This window comes from Bombus flavifrons, chromosome 2 (assembly GCF_040668555.2).
Source record: "Bombus flavifrons isolate JBK064 chromosome 2, iyBomFlav1_principal, whole genome shotgun sequence".
In the NCBI taxonomy this organism is placed as follows: domain Eukaryota; kingdom Metazoa; phylum Arthropoda; class Insecta; order Hymenoptera; family Apidae; genus Bombus; species Bombus flavifrons.
The window spans coordinates 8,921,361-8,942,030 of NC_138443.1; the positions used below are offsets into that span (position 1 = coordinate 8,921,361).

The window sequence follows — 20,670 nt, forward strand, 5'->3', positions numbered from 1 at the left end:
CCTAGTTTCAGACGAAATCTTGTGCTATTGCAATAATAGTTTTACGATAAATATATCGATGTAACTATCGATTTTTAGTTGGTCAAAGATCGACCAAACGCATACTTTACTACATATATACATATATAGTGGGAGCAGCCATGTGATTAACGTTTCATAACCTATACGATTTATTATCATGTTGAATGAAATTTTCTAAACAATGTTTGTTATTAATCCAGTTAATATTTAATATTAATAAGAAATAAGTGATTTATTAAGGTTACTTACATTATTTTTCTCAAAAAAAATATTCTACAAGAGGTATAAATAAACTCTCATTTTTAAAAATTATCGATAAAATTACTAAAAACAATCCACTTGTTTTGTAGAAACAAAAAGGCTACGAGGCAACATTTGTCAAGATGGTACAACATAAGTATCATACTCCACGCCTAACTCCAAAACATCTAGATCCAAAATGCTTAATGTTTTCTATGTTTACTGCAAATGACATAAGAAATTTAAGTGTTACTAAAATAAGGACACCATTATCATTTAATATCTTGGGACATCCATTAAAAGGAGGTTTATATGACCCAGCATTAGGTAATAAATGAAACAATGCAAATTATTATATGTATTATTTATATTTTTATGCGAATTAGGGAAAGTAAAGGTACAATTTACTAATACATATTTCTTTTATTAATTAGGGCCACTTTTAGAAAGTTCGGATCCATGTGGAACATGTGGATGCAATGTATTCAAATGTCCAGGTCATTTTGGACATATAGAATTGCCTATGCCAGTAGTAAATCCACTGTTTCATAGAGGATTATTTATGTTAATCAAATTAGCATGTCTAAACTGTTTCTCTTTACAAATTCCATCTTATGTAAAATTGTTACTTACTGCAAAATTGAACTTACTTCAAAAAGGATATCTCAGTGACCTTGAAGGTTTAGAAGAAGAAATAATGTTTGTTGTTTCATGTTCAGGTAATCCTTATGAAGTTGATATACAAGCTGTTCAAAATGTAATTGATAATTATACTGAAAATCTTCTCAATAGACCAAGACTTAATCAGTCTATTGTGCAATATGATGAAATTCAACTAAATACCAAAAATATTAATATGCAATGGCATGCATATGTTGAAAATGTTATAAAGCAGTATGCAACATTGAAAGTCTGTGCAAATTGTCAAGAACCTATACCAAAAATTACAACACTAAAAAATAAAATTATGACCACTAAAATGTCTGAGACACCTAATACTCCTCGGACAGTAAAATCACGTGGAGTAGTACATAAATTAGAGTCAGTTATGATAATGCCAGATCAATCTAAAAATTACCTCAGAAAGCTTTGGCAAAATGAGAGAGATTTCTTAAAAGTACTTATACCTTGTTTTGGAATGGTAGATATTGAATATCCAACTGATATATTCTTCTTTGAAGTAATACCAGTTTTACCACCTATAGTTAGACCAGTTAATTTTGTCAATGGACAAATGATAGAACATCCACAATCTCAAGTTTACAAGAGTATCATCCAAGATTGCCTTGTACTTCGAAATATCATTCAAACAATTCAAGATGGTGATACAAATCAACTAACAGAAGAGGGAAAACTTGTTTTTGAACAAATAAAAGGTAATACAGCAATTGAAAAATTACACAATGCTTGGCAAAATCTGCAAATAAATGTGGATCATTTAATGGATCGTGATATGAATAGAACTGCAGATTCTGCAAATTGCCAAGGTTTAAAGCAAGTTATAGAGAAAAAGGAAGGAATTATTAGAATGCATATGATGGGTAAAAGAGTTAATTTTGCTGCTCGTTCTGTTATTACACCAGATCCTAATTTGAACATAGATGAAATTGGCATTCCTGAAGTTTTTGCAATGAAATTAACATATCCAACACCAGTTACACCTTGGAATGTTGTACAGTTAAGACAATTAGTTTTAAACGGTCCTAATATTCATCCTGGTGCAGTAATGGTTGAACACGAGGATGGAAGTATACAACGCATTTCTAACACAAATGCTATTCAAAGAGAAGCTATTGCAAAACGTCTTCTAACAACAAGTGATAAAGCAAACAAATTTTTTAAAGGCATTAAAATTATACATAGGCATTTACAAAATGGAGATATTCTGCTGTTAAATCGTCAACCAACTTTACATAAGCCTAGTATAATGGCTCATAAAGCACGTATTTTAAAGGGAGAAAAAACATTACGTTTGCATTATGCTAATTGTAAAGCCTATAATTCAGACTTTGATGGTGATGAGATGAATGCTCATTATCCCCAAAATGAACTAGCTAGAAGTGAAGGCTACAATATAGCCAATGTATCTAATCAATATCTTGTACCTAAAGATGGTACTCCTTTAAGTGGTCTCATTCAAGATCATATGGTTTCTGGTGTGCGATTAACAGTAAGAGGGACATTCTTTCCACGTGAAGATTATATGCAACTAGTTTATGCTGCTTTATCTACAATACAAGATAATATAATTCTTCTTCCTCCCAGTATTATAAAACCAGTACCCTTATGGTCTGGTAAACAAATTGTATCCACTGTTATCATTAATATTATTCCACCAAATCAAGCACGTATCAATTTGACAGCAAATGCCAAGATTAGTGTAAAAGAATGGCAAGTTGAAAAACCACGGCAGTGGAAATGTGGTACTGAATTTTTAGATCCTAAAACAATGTCAGAAGCCGAAGTAATAATACGAAATGGAGAATTATTATGTGGTGTACTTGATAAGACACATTATGGTGCAACTCCATTTGGTCTTGTACATTGTATTTTCGAATTATATGGGGGAATATGCTCTACAAAGTTGTTAAGTGCCTTTGGTAAATTATTTCAAGCCGCTTTACAAAGAAATGGATTTACTCTTGGTATTGAAGATATTTTATTGTTAAATAAAGCAGATAAGAAACGGAAAGAAATTATTTCTAACTGCAGAAAAATTGGAGAAAATATACAGAGATCAGTGTTAGAATTACCTGATGATATACCTATGGAGATTGTTACATCTAAAATTGAAGAATCTTATTGGAGTGACCCTAAATTCCGTGCTCAAATCGATCGAAAATATAAAAGCGCATTAGATGTCTATACTAATGATATAAATAAAGTTTGTTTACCAGCTGGTCTTTTGAAAAAATTTCCAGATAATAATCTACAATTGATGGTTCAATCCGGTGCAAAAGGTTCTACCGTAAATACTATGCAAATATCTTGCTTACTTGGACAGATTGAGTTGGAAGGGAAAAGGCCACCTTTAATGATCAGTGGGAAAAGCCTTCCAAGTTTCCCTGCATATGACCCTACACCAAGAGCTGGTGGTTTTATCGATGGTAGATTTATGACAGGGATCAAACCTCAAGAATTCTTTTTTCACTGTATGGCTGGCCGTGAAGGTCTCATTGATACTGCTGTAAAAACTAGTAGATCAGGTTATTTACAAAGGTGTCTCATTAAACATCTTGAAGGATTAAGTATTAATTATGATTCAACAGTACGAGACTCAGACGGTAGTATGGTGCAAATTTATTATGGCGAAGATGGGCTTGATATACCAGGTTCACAATTTTTGAGGAAAGAACAATTAAGTTTCTTAATAGACAATAAAAATGCGATTCTCAATGAAGAAATAGTAAAGAATTTAAAAATGGACTCAGATACAGATAAAATTTTAAAAGTAGTGAGAAAAATTAAAAAATGGGAAAGTAAAAACGGAAGTGCATTTCAGAAGAGAAGAATTAGTCCATTTACAAGGTTTTCGAGGGAAGATATGAATATTAAGAAATCGAAATATAAGGAAATTAATGAAAATAATGGGAGAAGCAAAGCATCTCTTTCGTTGATGAGAAAATGGTTAAGGACTAGTGAAGAAGATAAAAAATGGATTTATGCTGAATGTACAAGATGTCCTGATCCAATAATGTCAAAATATAGACAAGATATAGATTTTGGTGTATTTTCTGAACGATTAGAAAATTTAATGGACGAATATATAGCCAGTAAACCTAACAATTTGATTATAAAAAAGAAAGATTTAAGAGACCTCTTGTCTGTGAAGGTAATGAAAATTGTTTGCCCGCCTGGTGAACCAGTAGGTTTATTAGCAGCACAATCAATAGGGGAGCCATCAACTCAGATGACTTTAAATACTTTCCACTTCGCTGGTCGTGGAGAAATGAACGTTACTTTGGGTATACCCAGATTACGTGAAATACTTATGATGGCATCGAAAAATATTAAAACGCCTAGCATGGAGATACCATTCCGGAAGAACTTAAAGAATGTAACAAAACGCTCAAATAAATTAAGGTTGCAATTAACAAAATGCATTTTATCCAATGTTTTAGACAATATTAATGTAAGTAGAAAAATGGAGCAATTGCCAAATAGACAATTAGTGTATACTATGACTATTAATTATCTTCCACATAAATGTTATAAATCGGAATTTTGTGTTCAACCACATGAGGTATTGAAAAAAACTGAAGAAGTATTTTTTAAGGAAATGTTTAAAGAAATTAAAAAGATTGCTAAAGTAACAGGTGCTTTAGTATATGTTGAAGAGGAAAAGAAATCTATGTATGAGGATGATGCTTTATTAGATCAAGCAGAACCTGATGAAGGAGCAGAATCTGCATTGAAACACACAAATTTAGGAGAAATGCACGAATCTTCAGATGAAGAAGCAGCAGCAGAGGATGCAGATGCAACTTTACTGCGATCAATTTCGCGTCATAAAGAAAATCAAGAATATGAGGATCCAGAAGAAGAAGAAGAAATAGAAGATATAAATGAAAGAGAAGATGATATTGTTGTAGAGCATGAAAATGAAAAATTGAAAACTAATGACCAACAACAAGATGAAGACGATGATGATTATGACACAGAACATGAGAAACTAGACTATATTGTAAATGAAACTTACAGTGCACAGAGAAAGAGGGATATTAAAAATATGTATACTCATGTAATAGAATATGATTATGATGAGGATAAATTCACATGGTGTAAATTAACATTTTGGGTAAGTATCATAGTAAGAGTTACAAATTTTCTTCTTCATAAAAAGAATTAGCTGATGATTACAATTTTCTTCTGCAGTTACCTCTTAAAATGTTAAAATTGGATTTACCAACAATAACTAGAAATGTTGCAAATAGAGTTGTTTTATGGGAGGTACCTCACGTAAAACGTGCTTTTACATTTCAAAATAATAATGGAGAGACAATTCTTAAAACTGATGGTATCAACATAGTAGTAAGTAGAGGTTTTGTATTGTAATGCATATGTGTGTATGATTACAATTTTGCATTTTATTATTTATTCGCAATTTTTTGTAATATAGGAAATGTTCAAATATGATAAATCTTTAAATTTAAACAAATTATATTCCAATGACATTTATGGTATTTCTCAAACATATGGTATTGAAGCTGCTAACAGAGTTATTATAAAAGAAGTGAGAGATGTATTTAAGATGTATGGAATCACAGTTGATTCTAGACATCTATCTTTAATTGCGGATTACATGACTTTTGATGGTAGATTTCAACCTCTCAGTCGTAAAGGAATGGAAGGTTCAGCATCTCCATTGCAACAAATGAGTTTTGAAAGTTCCCTTAATTTTTTGAAAAATGCGACTTTAGAAGGTAAGAGAACAGAGAAAGTGAAATTATTTATTCATTGAAAAATTCGGTGTTAATTATGTCTTTTATTTACAGGAAAACGAGATAATTTAGTATCGCCCTCTAGTCGATTAATGTTAGGTCAACCTTGTAAATCTGGTACTGGGTCATGTTCATTATTGGTAAAAATACAGAAACAACCAGAAACTACCTTGTCAGTAGGTGGATAACAAATGTGAATAGGGTTAATGTCAAGAATAAATTACTAGATACATGCAATTGTGTAAATAAATTTAATATTTTATGTCAAATTTTGAAAATTATTTTTTACATTATCAGACAATAACATAAGAAAAAATTACATTGGATGTATATTTTTTTATAAGCTGATTACATTTTATTTTGCAACAAAATATGTATAATAAAACTGACAATGTATTAACAAAAAATTATGTCCCTTACATTTTGCAAGTAATGTATAACTTCATTTTTACTGAATATGAGATTTTTGCTAGTTACCTTTATTGATTAATGATAACCAATAGACAATTCTGTTCAAAAATACTTCTGCCATAAAAATTATTTATTCACTTATGCTTCTGAATCGTGCTTTTAAGTTTGTCGTAATTAGCACCTGAGAAGGTTTCCAGCTAAAACATTATATTATACATTATATTATGAATTCTTAACTGTATTCTTATATGAAATAGATATTAACTTAAAACAGTACATACCACTTTACTATTTTTGATGAAAACAAAGGTAGGCATACTGCTGATTTCATATTCACTAGCAATGTCTTCACATTCATCTACATCAACTTTCAAGAAGATAACATTTTCCATTTCCTATTACAGAAAAATATTTTGTAAGAATTATTTAACAGAAATCTTTTTATGTAAGGTAAATTATCTAACCTTTGATAACTCCTCCAGTTTGGGCGCAATCATCTTGCAAGGCCCACACCATGTAGCAAAGAAATCAACTACAACTAAATTATCTCCAGCTTTCTCAAGCTGGCTTTTTAGATCAGCCTGCAAAGATAACATACAAATACATTATACTGTTAAATGTAATAAATTACCCTACTGTAATTGTACAATACTATTATATTAGCTTTACATTTGTCCTAAATAGATACCTGGTTCTGGCTAGCTATCTATAGTTATCACATACCTATCAGCAAATTAAATATAGTGCATGTAGATATTTTTAATGAAAATTAGAATTATATATCAATAACATTATTTTAAGTACGAAGAATATTTCCTTTAGTTCATAATTTTTCTAAACTTAAAAAATTATACTTTTAAAAAAATAAAACACGATAAAAAAGAAAAAATATAAAAATCGTTTTTTGGTACAATTCTATTTGAAGTATCTTTATCATTTATATGATTTAAAATCAATAAATAGATCATCATCGAGTTAGATTGTCCCGCCCATAAAACTCATCTATCATGGAAGCATGTTTGAATTGCATGCTTCGATACAACGAATCACGCCAATGCCACGAACTACATTGATGTCGCAATTAGAATTATTTGGAGTTGACGTAATATAACGTGAACGTCACGGTCGAAAATGTTCATCACATCAATTCCATGGCACTTAAACTTGCTAGATAAACGAACGCCGGTACGATTCGATGTGCCAATGATGATTCCAACTACATCAGACATGCTTCCTACAGAAACCTCTTCGTTGTATTATAATGGAAACTTTGCTACCAAGTAGAATTAAGCAAGCTTGAATCGATTATTTCAAAGCTAATCGATTTCGTAGAAAGTACGCGAAATGCGAATAGATTATATTTGTAGCCTAACCAACTAATTTTTTGTTTCTTGTATTTTCAAGCCTGATTTATAAATTATTTAACACATATTATACGAATTACATATGTAACGAATCATACAAATATATACGTATCTAGTTACTTACGGCATTCATAACTTGGACGACCATTTTTGTTTCTTCTAGGAAATACGTTAACGCTTGACTACAAGTAGTATAGAACCAACGGTTTCGATGTTCGTCAACGACTGGGCGCTGTGGTCGGAATTCGGAATCCTCCTCAGTAATTCTGTTCCTCCCTCTCTCACACTTTTCTTCCTTTACATTCACTTTCCTTCTATCTTTCTCTCTCCTTCAGACTTGGGTCCCATAGAGTAGTGTCTAGTGTCACGCTCATACGTGAAGTATAGGGAAGGCGAAACAAGTTGCGTACTGGCTGTATTGTACTCCAAAAGACCTCCAAAGATCCGCCAACAGGTGCGGATTAAGAGGGGAACTAGAGGAGGCTATAGCACCGAGTCTTGCCATTCAATAAAAATACATGTTATTTTACGCCTATAACGAATAATTCACTTGTTTATCTTATGGAAAGTTAAAAGAAATAACTATTTTCTAAACATGCATATTCTCTTTTAAAAAATTTTAAACATAACCCATCAGAATATAAATGTAATTTCATATTTATGTAAATTTATATCATTTTAATCCACTCTCCTCATATTTTTCTATAAAGGCAGCCTCCGTTGGGTCAATATTTCCAGGCCTTAGAAATCTTCCATCCGGCCCTGTCCACGAACATTTCCGAATGTCTAGATAGATCATACTGTACTTCCCAGTAATGGTTTATATCATAGCGAGGAAGTGTACGCAATTTTGAAGGATAATCGAACAAATTGCACATATTACAATTCATTATATTAATACTAAACGCTACGTTAACGCGAAATACAGTGCAATAATTAAATTTGCACTATCTTCGATCTTTGGTATACCTCCACTGTTCAGTTCTGTTGCGACGCAATTCGTACCATTCAATATCTTTTGCCTTTTTTTTAATCAACGATAAGATGTTACGGTTTATACATATTTTGACATTGCATTATAGAACAACGTTTATACAATTAATACTTAATTTTACATAAAAATAAGGACGAATGCATGTATATTTTTGTATGCACTGTCATTATTTTATCAGATAAAATAGAAAATCTATGAAAAGATGGTAGTAGTTCCGATAGTAGTTAAGGTGGTAGTTCTCGGTAATGATTTTGTGAGCAAATAACCTTGGTTACAAAATAACATGGAATATGTAGGTCAATCCTCTCAAAGAAATCAATTAATACGCTAACGCTAGTTTCTACTATTTCCCTAGATTGATACTAAATACGTTTAATAAGAATTAGAATAAATGTTGATAAATCTTAAATCGTTACAATTAGGTATTATATTATTTTAAGAAGTGATTAGGTATGATATGTATACGTAATCAGTGTGAACAATATACATAGAATAATTTGAATCATAAAAGCCATTTACACACACACACATACATACACACACACATATATATATATATATAATATACGCATTGTAATGACATCACGTGATTTTCTTGTTAAAGGTGATGCTTTCAAGAGTTTCAAGTGAATTATTAACTTTTCATATCTGTGCCTATATTATCATATCACGTACCTACGATAATATTACACCTGATACTTTGTATTACGTTTCAAATGGATTTATTACTCATCCGTAACGCAAATAATTATATCGATGTAGTAACATAATATTTATTACGCAATAACGATGTGACGTGCGATGCAAAAAAGTAATAAACATACACACATATATATGTAATGCTCCAATATATTACTAATTTTTTTGCTAAACTAAATCATCTCATACGCTTTTACAGAATTTTTATTTATAACAGAGTTACATTCATTGCAATCTATTTTAAAGTAATATGGCAATTAAATAAATATGACCATAATAGAATTCATTAGATATTTAAAATTTACTTAAAGACTTATTTATATAAGTTATTTCATGTAAGAACAAATGTTACATTTTAAGAAGAATTCAATTTTATTTTCAATCTTAGTTTTCAATCTTGACTTAGTTTTCGAGAAAATTGAGCATAAAATTTTATCAAGTATACTTGAATATAGTTCATTCCGGAATAGATAGGACTAAATAATCAACAGGAAATCATTCTACGCGTAAAAGTAAATCGAAAATGTACAATAAAACTTTCCACAAGACGCTCTGTTTCCGAGAAAAATAAATTTGAAAATTTATCATACGCATGTACTTATTAGGCCAATTCTTAACTAAATATGTTCGAACTCTATTTTGTTGAAAATGAAATTTTAAACGAAAAAATTTTATTCTATATTTTCGACTTACTTTTACATATAGAATGATTTCCTGTCGATTATTTAGTCCTACCCAGTTCGGAAGTAGCTATGTTCAAGTATACTTGATAAATTTTCAAACTCGATTTTCTCAAAAACTGAGCCGAGAATGAAAAAATTTTATTCTATATTTGTTTTTATTTTTCCACGAACAATTTCATCGTATCCACTTTTACAAATTATTTGGCTGAGTGATGTATATGTATGTGTACAAATGATTTTCAACTATGGATATGTATAGTGCGTTAATAAATTGGGTACGGGTAATTCGAATGTAAAGAAGTTGACAAAGCAGACAAGCATTCTCAAATTGAGAGTAACTTTAAGCCACGATAAATTATATATTAAGACAATGATAAAGCATTATAGACTTAGCGATAAATCAACGAAGTAACTGATGAAACTATTATTGGAATTTCCCCGTATTGATTAAACATTTTTATTATATAATCCTATAGCAAATTCTGCAAACTTATAGTATGTATCATTGCGAACAATAGCATATTTAACTTAAAAACGCAATTTTGTTATTATCTATCATAATGTTAAAGTTCGTAGCAAAAGTTATTACGTCATGTTTTGAAATTCACATTTTGAATAATTGTAGTATGGAGATATCAATGAAACATTATATAAGTATTCTGAAGATAAGGAATAGATTATTCAAGAAATGACTGTGTGATAAGAATTATTGTTTTTATATATAGATAACATATCATTGAACAGGAACAATATTTGGGTATGATTTAATATATTACACAGTGTAATTTCATATTTGTACTTGATGAATAGTAAACTTTATTTTAACAATTTATTATTCATTTAATGCGAATGCATATTACTACAATGTTAAACACAAAGGAAGGAAAATAATCAACGAAGAACTACAGAACTTTCCATATCTCGACATTTGTAAAATATGCTTAATGTAATATTTATTATGGTTTTGATAGAATTTATGTATATTTTGCCTTGTGTTTTAGGGACTCTAGAGACCTCTTACCATTTCAACGTTATTTCTGATATTACCACAGACGAAGTACAGAACCGGTCTATATTTCGTCGCTAATATTACTGATCCAGGGTAGAATAGACATCGACCGTTAATTAAGGATAAGGTAGATTGGAAACTGGAGAAATAGAAAATACAATTTACCGTTCGTAGACAACATCATTATCTATGAACGATCGGTATTACAGAACGTGCGACTTACGCGCAAAGATTAAAATCACTGGCGATGTTTTTAGTTCTAGGCTTCATTGTTAGATGATGACACTGTATAATTATTTCCCTTATTTCATACGATATTACATGTAATAATTAGGTTTAAACATTTAAGAGTATACAAGTTATATTATAGATATAGATGAAGGAGAAATTAAATTCAATTATACGTATAAAAATTATAACCACCAATATCTCTTTAATATAAAATATTAGTATTTTTAATAATATGTAATATGTATATTATCTAATATTTTTTTTTTTATTTAATTCTTTTCATCCACAATTTGTTCAATTTGGACATTTCTAATATATAATATGTAATTTGGAGTATTCGTTTAGACTATATCTTCATCGGTGAAAATCACTTTTCTCACTTTTTCCGAGTCACATGTTTAACATTGGAAAATCTTGTCCTCGATTGAATGCTAGTCGATCGATACATTCTTATCCAGCTTTTCAATTTCCCTGCAGAGTCTTTGATATTTTGTAAAATACAGGACCCTTCTCCCACTTTTCACCATACTTGCTTCGCCATAATTTCCACGGTTCCTTCACTTTTATTTTCTCTCTACTCTGAATTCGACCTATATACAAATTAACGAAACACTTGTAAAGATTACGTAAACCGCTAAGAACAATTCAACGCGTGTTTTTATTGCATTTAAAATCTTTCTTCATTATTAAGATGAATATTTTCTCTCTTCAAGTAATATCATGCAATTAATATTCTCTATTCTCCTTTTATTTTCTTCAACAATAATCATTTTATTTACAATAGTATACTGAATAATTGTATAGTCCATTCATCTCGTATCTTCTATTCTATTTTTACTATTTGAAAATCTAATTTTCTCTAAATCAATATGTATATGTCCTGTAATATCTATATCTAAGTTTCATCAAAAAATTTGCAAAAAAATTGATTATCAAGGAAGATTATATGTTCTTAACGGTACGAACATCTTTAAACGAATATCTGAACACGTTTCATTATCCTTTATATTCCATAAAATTGAATCGTGATTTTCCAAGAACAGAACTCTCTTCAAAGAGAAATATGCAGCTCAAAACTCGATGACTTTTCGCATGATACGTGCAAATCACGTAGTTCGTAAAGAATAGAAGGTAGTGTATTTGAAGAAACGATCGATATTCGTCTCAATAACGAACGAAAGGAAATTTCGATAGACGTGAAATTTCGTTCGTTTCGAAGATTCCTCGTCTTTTTGCCAAACGAAAGTGCGGCGACATCTTGGAAGCGACGAAGCGTCGTTTAGTCGCGGCCACTTTGCAATGATATATCGACCGACGTTCATGAAGAGATGACCAAGATGGCATTGTTAAGCCTTTGTATAGCGACCAGCAGCAAGCTGGCTTCGCGTTAGTTACGCGTTAGAAAATTCGTTCCATGCAGAATGACAGAGATTGCCGGTTTAGTAAAACGCAACTCTTTTTGGAGAACGCCGATGAAGATAACTGAAAGCGACAAACGTGACCGGCTGATTGAAATATTCCGTTCTTAGCTCAAATCCATTCTAAGGTCCATCTATTACTCTTATAATCTAAGATTTCCCTAATGCACAATGTATTTTTTGAAATTTCCTACCATATACCATTTAATAATATTAATTTATTCTGTATTATAAAAAATAACGTAAAACCAAAGACGTTGGGATTTTTTATTTTTGCCACTTCTTTAAAATTAATTTAATTCTTTCAACAGAGACAAAGCTCGTTCAACGCAGAAATATTACTCGCTTTCAAGCGGAATTACTTGATTATTTGCTTGAAATGTCAAGTTTTTACATATCAAGATATTTAAAAATATCTATAAAATAGATAATAGAATTTGTTATTTATCAAATTTCCAATCAAAATATGAAATTGTTGAAAATAACAATGTGAGTTCGCGCTCGCCATCCACATGCAGATGCGCTAGTTACAATGAATAGTAACTAGAAGATAGTTCTAGATACAATCGATAGATTTAATCGATAGGTTTAAGATGTTCTTTTGTTTTTATCCCTAGTCCGTGTAAGAAAGTGCAATAAAGGTTTTTCGGCTCAGAACGGTGTGATAGTTTTATCCAAAGAATAAAATAATAGCTATTGTGATCCTACCTCCGAATACAGAAATAATAACAGAAATATCATTTAATAGACGTAGAAAAATATTTCGTACAAACGTGATCGTAACAAGTAGAGGCTTACAGGATGAGAACCATCTAAAGAACACCTTTCAGGTTGTATCTTATGGAAGAATTCGACATAATGTCGTTCTTGTAGGCTCATCCAAAGAGTAGACAGTTGGTGATCACGTTGATCCCTGGTAGCATCGTCGCGGATCTATTATGACAAAAGGGACACAAGTGCCTTGCCGTTGAACAGCGTTACCAACGACGAAGATAAATCGGAAGAAATGCAAACGACGTTGCTACGTCGCTTGAATGAAGCTCCATTACGACGATTTTCGAGGACACCCTTCGACGTGGACAAGAACGGGCGGAAAAAGGGCGAGCTAGCAACCAGAGAACGGAGTGACATTGTGCCGGTGAAAGTTGGGTGAAGTGACACTCGAGATAAATGTTCCATCGCCGTTTTAAGGACTAACTGTTTCCTTCTTTTTCCATCTTTCCTCCCTTCCCTCTACTGTCCAGTGAACATTTTTATAAAATCGTCGAATGTCTTTTCACGCAAATTTTCTATGTGTCGGACAACAATCGAGCCTACGGTTTACGTCTCTTTCCCTTGAGAAATTTTAATCGTCTGGCAAAGTTGCCAATGTTGTACAGAAGATGCGTGTTTACCACCTTAAGCGAATCTTCTTTCAACTATGAATTTTATTCATTGCTTTTTACAAGCGTAAATTGATCTCGCTACAGTTGATCATTTTAACCACTGATCTTCATCGATTGAGGAGATATTAATATAAAAATATAATTGTACGTCCAATTAATAAACAAATTTGATGTTACGAAATTGTCGAAGTTGGCGTCTCTTTGTTATCGTTCGGTTCATTACTGTATCACATCAAAGTTTGCGGAAGGTCTGTAAATAAACAACGTGTAAAAATCATGCGTGATAATACGTACAAATTTAAGAGGATGTCCTGAATTAGAATGTTCTAAAACAGCATTTTTTTGTGATTTTTTTTAGAAGGGAAAGAAAGAAATCAAGTTATTGAATTTTGAGGTATGGTTTTATATATATTTAACGAATACAAAAAGATTTTTTTTGAAGTAAAAAGAAAATTATAACAGATTTCTAAGCCTATTTCATGGGCTGCAGTCTTCAATCAAAAAATTTTGGCGGGTTTAAAAAAAAAAATGTTTTTAAAAAAAATGAACTAAGATGCTATAACAATTATTTAAATAAACTTTTTCCTGCCTTTGTTTAGTTCATCCAGAAGAAAGATATGTAATAATTTAATCTTTTTTTGGTTTTTTGTTTCAGTCAAGAATTACGAGGTGGATTTTACCCGCCGATTGAACACTGCAGCCCATGAAACAGGCTTATAAATCTGTTATATTATTTTTTTTTACTTTAAAAAAATTTTTTGTATTCGTTAAATATACAGGGTGGTTGGTAACTGGTGGTACAAGCGGAAAGGGGGCGATTCTACGCGAAAAAAAGAAGTCGAAAATATAGAATAAAAATTTTCTTTTTTTTATTTTTTTTTTAATTTTTCCATCGAGACAACGATCTACAGCAAGATCCGTTATAACGTACTGCACGCGTACCGAGCGAAAATTCAAAGTCGATTTTCTCGAAAACAAAGCCTCAAACGAAAAATTTTTATTCTATATTTTCGACTTCTTTTTTCGCGTAGAATCACCCCCTTTCCGCTTGTACCACCAGTTACCAACCACCCTGTATATAAAACCATACCTCAAAATTCAATAACTTCATTTCTTTCTTTTTCTTCTAAAAAAAAAAAACGCTGTTTTAGAACATTCTAATTCAGGACACCCTCTTAAGAAGAGTATACAGAGTTCTCTAACTGTACATACAATTACGTGTTCGAGTATCCTTGGAGATGTTGAAATTATGAAAAAAACTATGTACGAATTGAAGGAGTGTACGTTATCCTATGACCGACCATATGCAACAGTTGTCAAGAATATTTGTCAACAAGTTGAAATTATAAGATAGACGTAACGCAACTTGAAAATTCGTAGTACGAGAGCAGACGAGCAGAGATCGTGGAGCCATAGAACATGGATAACCGCATTAATGGAAAAATTCGCGGCAGAAGCGAGATTTCGGCGAGCTTTGAAAGAGCCTGGGCTCTTAACTCACCGAGAAATCGGGGATCATTAGGCGAACTTAGGTAGACCGGAGACCGAAAAAGGGCGACGGTTTCTCGCAACTGTCCGGTTGACCCATATCTTTCGGAAAAACTGAAAAACTGACGGACCGGAGGAAATTCCACGCAGATGGCGCTGTGCTTGCGCCACGCTACATACATAAATTTCCCTTTTTTTCTTGCCCTTGGCGCTTTTGTTGGCCCGGAGAGACGGTTCTCCTTTTTTCTATCCTTCACGAGGCACCACGCTCGAATGCTTTAGACAAAAGGACGCGGACTGCGTTTCACCAACAGACAGAGGGAGAAAAAAGAAGGAAATGCTGCACCAGGGCAAATGGACACAGGACAGCCCTCTCTCCACGAAGAATGAAATTGCGGTAGCTGTCGTGTCCGTTTACATTTAACTGCTCGCTTAAATCTTCACCGTTTCGGAACGAACTAACTGCAATCGGACCATTTCACTTTGTTTAGCGTAGACATCGTTCGCTTCCACGTTGAACGCAAATTAATTGTTTATTTTTTAAGCTACAAAATTTGCACGAGCGTGGTGAGTCGTGTTGAGACGAAAGAAAAATTATTATTGGCTCAGCTTGTAGTTTATTTACCGAATGTCCAGCTGGACAAATTGTAAAGTACAAATTAAATAATAATAATAAAAAAAGCTTATAGTTTGCTTCAATTGGAATAGCGAGTAGAAAGTAGAGAATTTTAGGGAATTAGTTTCCATTAAATATTGGTATGTTACAAAGTTCAATTACCAAACCTATGGTGGTTTCGATGTTCTCACAGTCCTGATAGATTGGATTTTTATTTCGCGATAAAATAGTCGAAAATTGATCGACTAATGGGATTTTATTGAAACAGTCTGATCGGTGAAGTTTGTTGATATATTTTGCTTGGAAAATATTATTCGGATATTTAAAAAAGGATATGTGTAATGATAATCATGAATATCTATAGATACATATTCACAAACAGAATACGATAGAATCATTCTACCGTATCTGCGTATTTTTTTTTATCATACATTTGAATAAATTTCTCTAAACAAATGTAAGAACGGTTGCGTATAGATCTTTTTAGAAAGTCAGAAACTTTTCCAATGGCTCGTAATATCTCTTTCAAACTTTTACTACCCTTTCTTTGGACCCACCGCCGTCAGCTTGAATTTTTCAGCAATTTCCAGTGACCACGATCCATGATGGCTTTATGGGGGAACGTTTTTTAACTTCAAAACAGTGGCTTTACGATATTTTGACGGGATATCCGTCGACAATAAAAGAGAAAGATCAGCAGGGCAAACGACGAGAGGAGTGAGATCATCGTATCTTTTCAAAAAATTCTATCCTTCTTCCCTTTTCTCAAACCACTGTCCTTCACTTGTATCCTACTTCGCTAACAATTAAACCTTTTGCTTTCTCAGTTACATAATCTTCTCATAACTCACGCAGTTTCATTGAAAAGATTGTTATTAAGAAATAAAGCTATAAAAGTATCAATAAAATTACCATACTGCAAATAATACTATTACTAACCATAAATAAAATTATCAATTTCAAGTTATAGAAAAATATTATTTACTCAAGCCTCTTAAAAACTAGTATACCTCGTTCCAAACGTATAAAAATCATTCCATGAATCTATGATAAGTATACAAATTCTCCTAATTTCGCCTGGTCAGCAATATCTTGAAAAGAAGCATTGGCAGAAATCGACAATACACCGAAATTATAATCGAACACGTACAAATCTCATTCTCAAATTTTTCTCATTACTTCATTCTTACTTATTTGCGATATTCTCGAAGATGGTATTCCGCTAGGGGTAGCCATCCACATGTTATTTAACAATAAAGTTAGACAAATTTACCGAATGTCTAGCTGGACAAATTGTAAAATACAAATGAAATAAAAATTTGCGATATTTTTAATTACTATAGAAAATTTCTCGTCGCACAAAATTCATCGGAGTTTACAGAAAAGTCAATATCGTTAATATTACGATGTAAATCTCTCCATCAGAAAATTCATCGAAATCTCCAGGAAACCCAATATCGTCAAAATATAACGATATAAAACTTTCCATCAAAATTCATCGAAGTTTACAGACCAACCAAACGAACTATTCACGATTCTAACGAAAATCGAGGGAACCGAAAGAACCGCTGTATCACGCAGGGCAAACAAAATTGGAATAAGACGAGTCCTCGAATATCCGACCGAAGATTCTCCATAGAGACTTTTGTCGTACGACCGTTTGATTTGGTAATTTCATTGGATGTCGCGAGTTCGAACGTTCCAGCCGCGTTTACACGAAAGGATAGTCGCGAGCAGTCGCAGGGATGTCGTAGTTGGAAAGTGATTTTCCGGGCAAACGGAGAGAGGCCACTGAGTGACTGAAAATCGTCGCACGCCTCATCGAATCTTCTCCTTTTCCTTTTTCGCGTATAATGCCGATGTTTGGACACACGGCCGAAAAGGCTTGGACTTTTCCTTAGGCCGGGGACAAATAAACAGTCGTTTATCTCGTTGGACCACGAATGCGACCAGTCGACCGGCTGCTTTCCCCATTTTTCGTCTGCATCTCGTCAGATCGTTTGCCTTTATCGTTAATCCAATCCATAGAAATCTCGTCGCGGGAAAAAAGGAACGACGCTCGTTTCCTATGGTTTAACTAGAAGTTTGTAGGAAATCGTATTCTTGTTTGGAGATAGAGGAATTGACGATGGAATTGGGCTTTAATGGGATGGGAACGAAGGAATTATTTTCGTGGTTGATGAATTTTCTTTTTTTTTTTTTTCTGTGGATGTTGCAAAGGAATAGCAGTTTGAAAGGGTTAGAAAATTTTGTTGGAATCTTGAAAGCACGTGTTTAGGTAGTTTCGTTGAAATCTTTAAGGTACATAATCGCGGGCTTCTGTAATTAAGATAAGAATAAGAATTTGAAAAGCTTCGTCTTAAGTATTATGCATTGTATTGTTCTTTATTGTTAATCGAAATTGAGATTGAAATAAATGCAAGAAATTCTTCATTGTTCGCAGTCGTTGATAAATTACTCTGCGTGGATTTATTTTAGCTACGAGGCAACATAGTAATTTAATATCAGTGGTTGCGACTGTAGAAATATCCTTTCATAAAGATCGTGAAAGTTACTGCTAAGCGTAAATCACAATTTACCTTGTTATATAAAAACGAACAGATACATGCAATTATTTTTCTGTTTCTATAAAAGTTGACATAAACCTTACCTCAAAAGACCTGTACATTTTGTGTACGTCAAATACTCTGTAATCCGCCATCCTCAAAAGTTCATAATTTCAATAAAAAAACGTAATTCTAAGTATCAAATAATTAAATATCATTGAATCGCTAACTACAAAAATGCCAAATATATTTTATGTAGCGCTAATCAAATCGTAAAATTCTTAGAACACTTTAAAGTTCGCAAGAATACCGTTTTCTATTTGATCGAAAAAAAAAAAGAAAAAAAAAAATGGTTGAGATAGAAAGCCCGGCTATCGTCCACGGTCGGCGAAGTATTTTGAAGCGTTTTACGTGGGCATGGCACACGCCAGCAATCTTCGACACGCTTCAGAGGCACGCGCGCCATATGTTCGCAGATAACTGCGTGGCCACGATAATTTGCGAAACCACTCTCAGAAACGACTTTTCGACTCATCCTCCTGTCTAATCCTCTCAGAGACTAAGGTTATGGTTCGAACAAGGGAATTCAAAGAACCATCACCGATATTCGGTTAACAAGTTTCGGAAACAGAAGTTCCTTGGAACTGGTATATATAGAAACGCTACCAATCATTATCCGTGCTATAATAACTGTATTTTTTTGTTGCTTCTTGGGTGGTATTATAGTTCTTTACGTATCACTATTTGCTTTGTCATTGTAGTTATGGCTAATTTAGTATTTTTGTTATCTACATGCATATGGGCGTTCACATATGATACTCGTGTAATGTATTAAAATTTCTTTCTTTCTCTTTTATATTCAAATATCTTTCAACTTTGCGTTTTCATAGAAATCTTCAGCTCTATATTAACTAACTTTTAATGTTATTGCAAATATATGAAAATATGTTTATACAAAGTATCTCGTTTCGTTTTAATAGGAAAGAACAAGTGTTTTTTTATCAAACTTAGAGCTGACACACTCTCGTCTCATAAGTAAAAATGAGCCAACTAAGTGAAATCATTGTAACTGTATTTTGTTCGTTGGTGATGTTCTTAATTGTAGTAACGTTTCTGAATATAAAATTCTATTTGGCCTTCCAAATGAGATTCAAACGTGTCTAGTCATAAAAAACATTGCGAAGATCTTCCTTATTTTCTTAAAGATATTAATTTGTATTGATATTGTAAGCTACTTATTTAATTCCAACATACGATGTATCATATTAATTGAATTATTACTTTTAAAAAATTGTTAATTTTAGATTAATTGTACTGTAATTGTACCGTATATTATGTATGTTCAGAATGTGTTATGTCGTCCGAAAAGTTTCTTTCGTTTTATAAGGAAATAATGGATGCACAACATTTTCCGTTATATATTATTTTATCAAATTACGTATGATCCATTTTGTACTATCAAAATAAAGATCACAACATGTTTCATGTTTGTATAAAGATACATCGTTGTAAAAGACGTGTCTGTAAAAGAAAGATACTTTTCGGACAACCTAATATATATACTATCATTGAAGCTCGTAACTTGCCTGAAAAAAGGCGTTGACGCGACCTCAAATAAAGCAAATAATAATAATAATATATTTTTATGCATCTCCGCTTCGACTAATTTTATCAAATCTTCACTCTCCAACAACTACCACCTCAGAACACGATATATATTCTGAAAAATAAACTCAACAAACGCATAACTATCGCTGCAGACACCGACAATTGTGAAGCTTTTACAACAAAATTAGAAAAAAGTAGAAAACGAGATGCGAAAACCTACGGAGGAAAAAAAGATCGAGCGTGGATTTGAAGAGTGGTGCGGCTGGATCGCAGGAAAAAAGAGGAATATGTAAAAAAGCGTATGCGGAAGCTGTCAGACGTAATCAACATCAACGACCAGCCTCGGTATTGGAAATCCCTTTTTTTCCCTCGCCGGTAAAAAAAAAAAAAATAAAAAGCTCTGGTTTTCTAGGGAAACGGCGGAAAAAAGGGGGCGAAGGGTCATACGACGTACTAGTTCGATTGGAATCGGTCGCGGCCGCGTTTCTACTTTTTCTTTTTCGTTGCGGTTCGCAC

At 32.5% G+C, this 20,670-nt stretch overlaps 2 protein-coding genes across 4 annotated transcripts; one reads left to right on the forward strand and one right to left on the reverse strand.

Moving 5' to 3' along the window:
- Positions 1–106: 106 nt before the first annotated feature.
- Positions 107–5,971, forward strand: RpI1 (RNA polymerase I subunit RpI1). 3 transcript variants are annotated; one of them, XM_069132026.1, is made up of 6 exons: positions 107–261; positions 372–588; positions 696–5,059; positions 5,137–5,292; positions 5,381–5,684; positions 5,757–5,971. In XM_069132026.1, the coding sequence occupies exons 2-6, from the start codon at positions 405–407 to the stop codon at positions 5,888–5,890; spliced, it is 5,142 nt and encodes a 1,713-aa protein (XP_068988127.1). In that variant the 5' UTR covers positions 107–261; positions 372–404; the 3' UTR covers positions 5,891–5,971. The 3 variants fall into 3 exon arrangements, with proteins under 3 accessions (XP_068988127.1, XP_068988130.1, XP_068988128.1); XM_069132029.1 differs by having other exon boundaries at positions 122–303; XM_069132027.1 differs by having other exon boundaries at positions 122–588.
- Positions 5,935–7,863, reverse strand: LOC138189842 (thioredoxin-2). The gene is made up of 4 exons (XM_069132044.1): positions 7,602–7,863; positions 6,578–6,694; positions 6,395–6,508; positions 5,935–6,310 (listed from the first exon to the last, which is right to left on the reverse strand). The coding sequence occupies exons 1-4, from the start codon at positions 7,623–7,625 to the stop codon at positions 6,248–6,250; spliced, it is 318 nt and encodes a 105-aa protein (XP_068988145.1). The 5' UTR covers positions 7,626–7,863; the 3' UTR covers positions 5,935–6,247.
- Between the last annotated feature and the right edge of the window lie 12,807 nt (positions 7,864–20,670).

Excerpts from the sequence above, each read along its gene's own strand:
- RpI1 (XM_069132026.1), top strand. The coding sequence starts at position 405 with ATGGTACAACATAAGTATCATACTCCACGCCTAACTCCAAAACATCTA. Across the intron at positions 5,060-5,136 it reads GGTGTAAATTAACATTTTGG|TTACCTCTTAAAATGTTAAA; the intron begins GTAAGTATCATA and ends TTTCTTCTGCAG. Across the intron at positions 5,293-5,380 it reads CTGATGGTATCAACATAGTA|GAAATGTTCAAATATGATAA; the intron begins GTAAGTAGAGGT and ends TTTGTAATATAG.
- LOC138189842 (XM_069132044.1), bottom strand. The coding sequence starts at position 7,625 with ATGGTCGTCCAAGTTATGAATGCC. Across the intron at positions 6,695-7,601 it reads TCGTCCAAGTTATGAATGCC|GCTGATCTAAAAAGCCAGCT; the intron begins GTAAGTAACTAG and ends TTATCTTTGCAG. Across the intron at positions 6,311-6,394 it reads TCATCAAAAATAGTAAAGTG|CTGGAAACCTTCTCAGGTGC; the intron begins GTATGTACTGTT and ends ATAATGTTTTAG.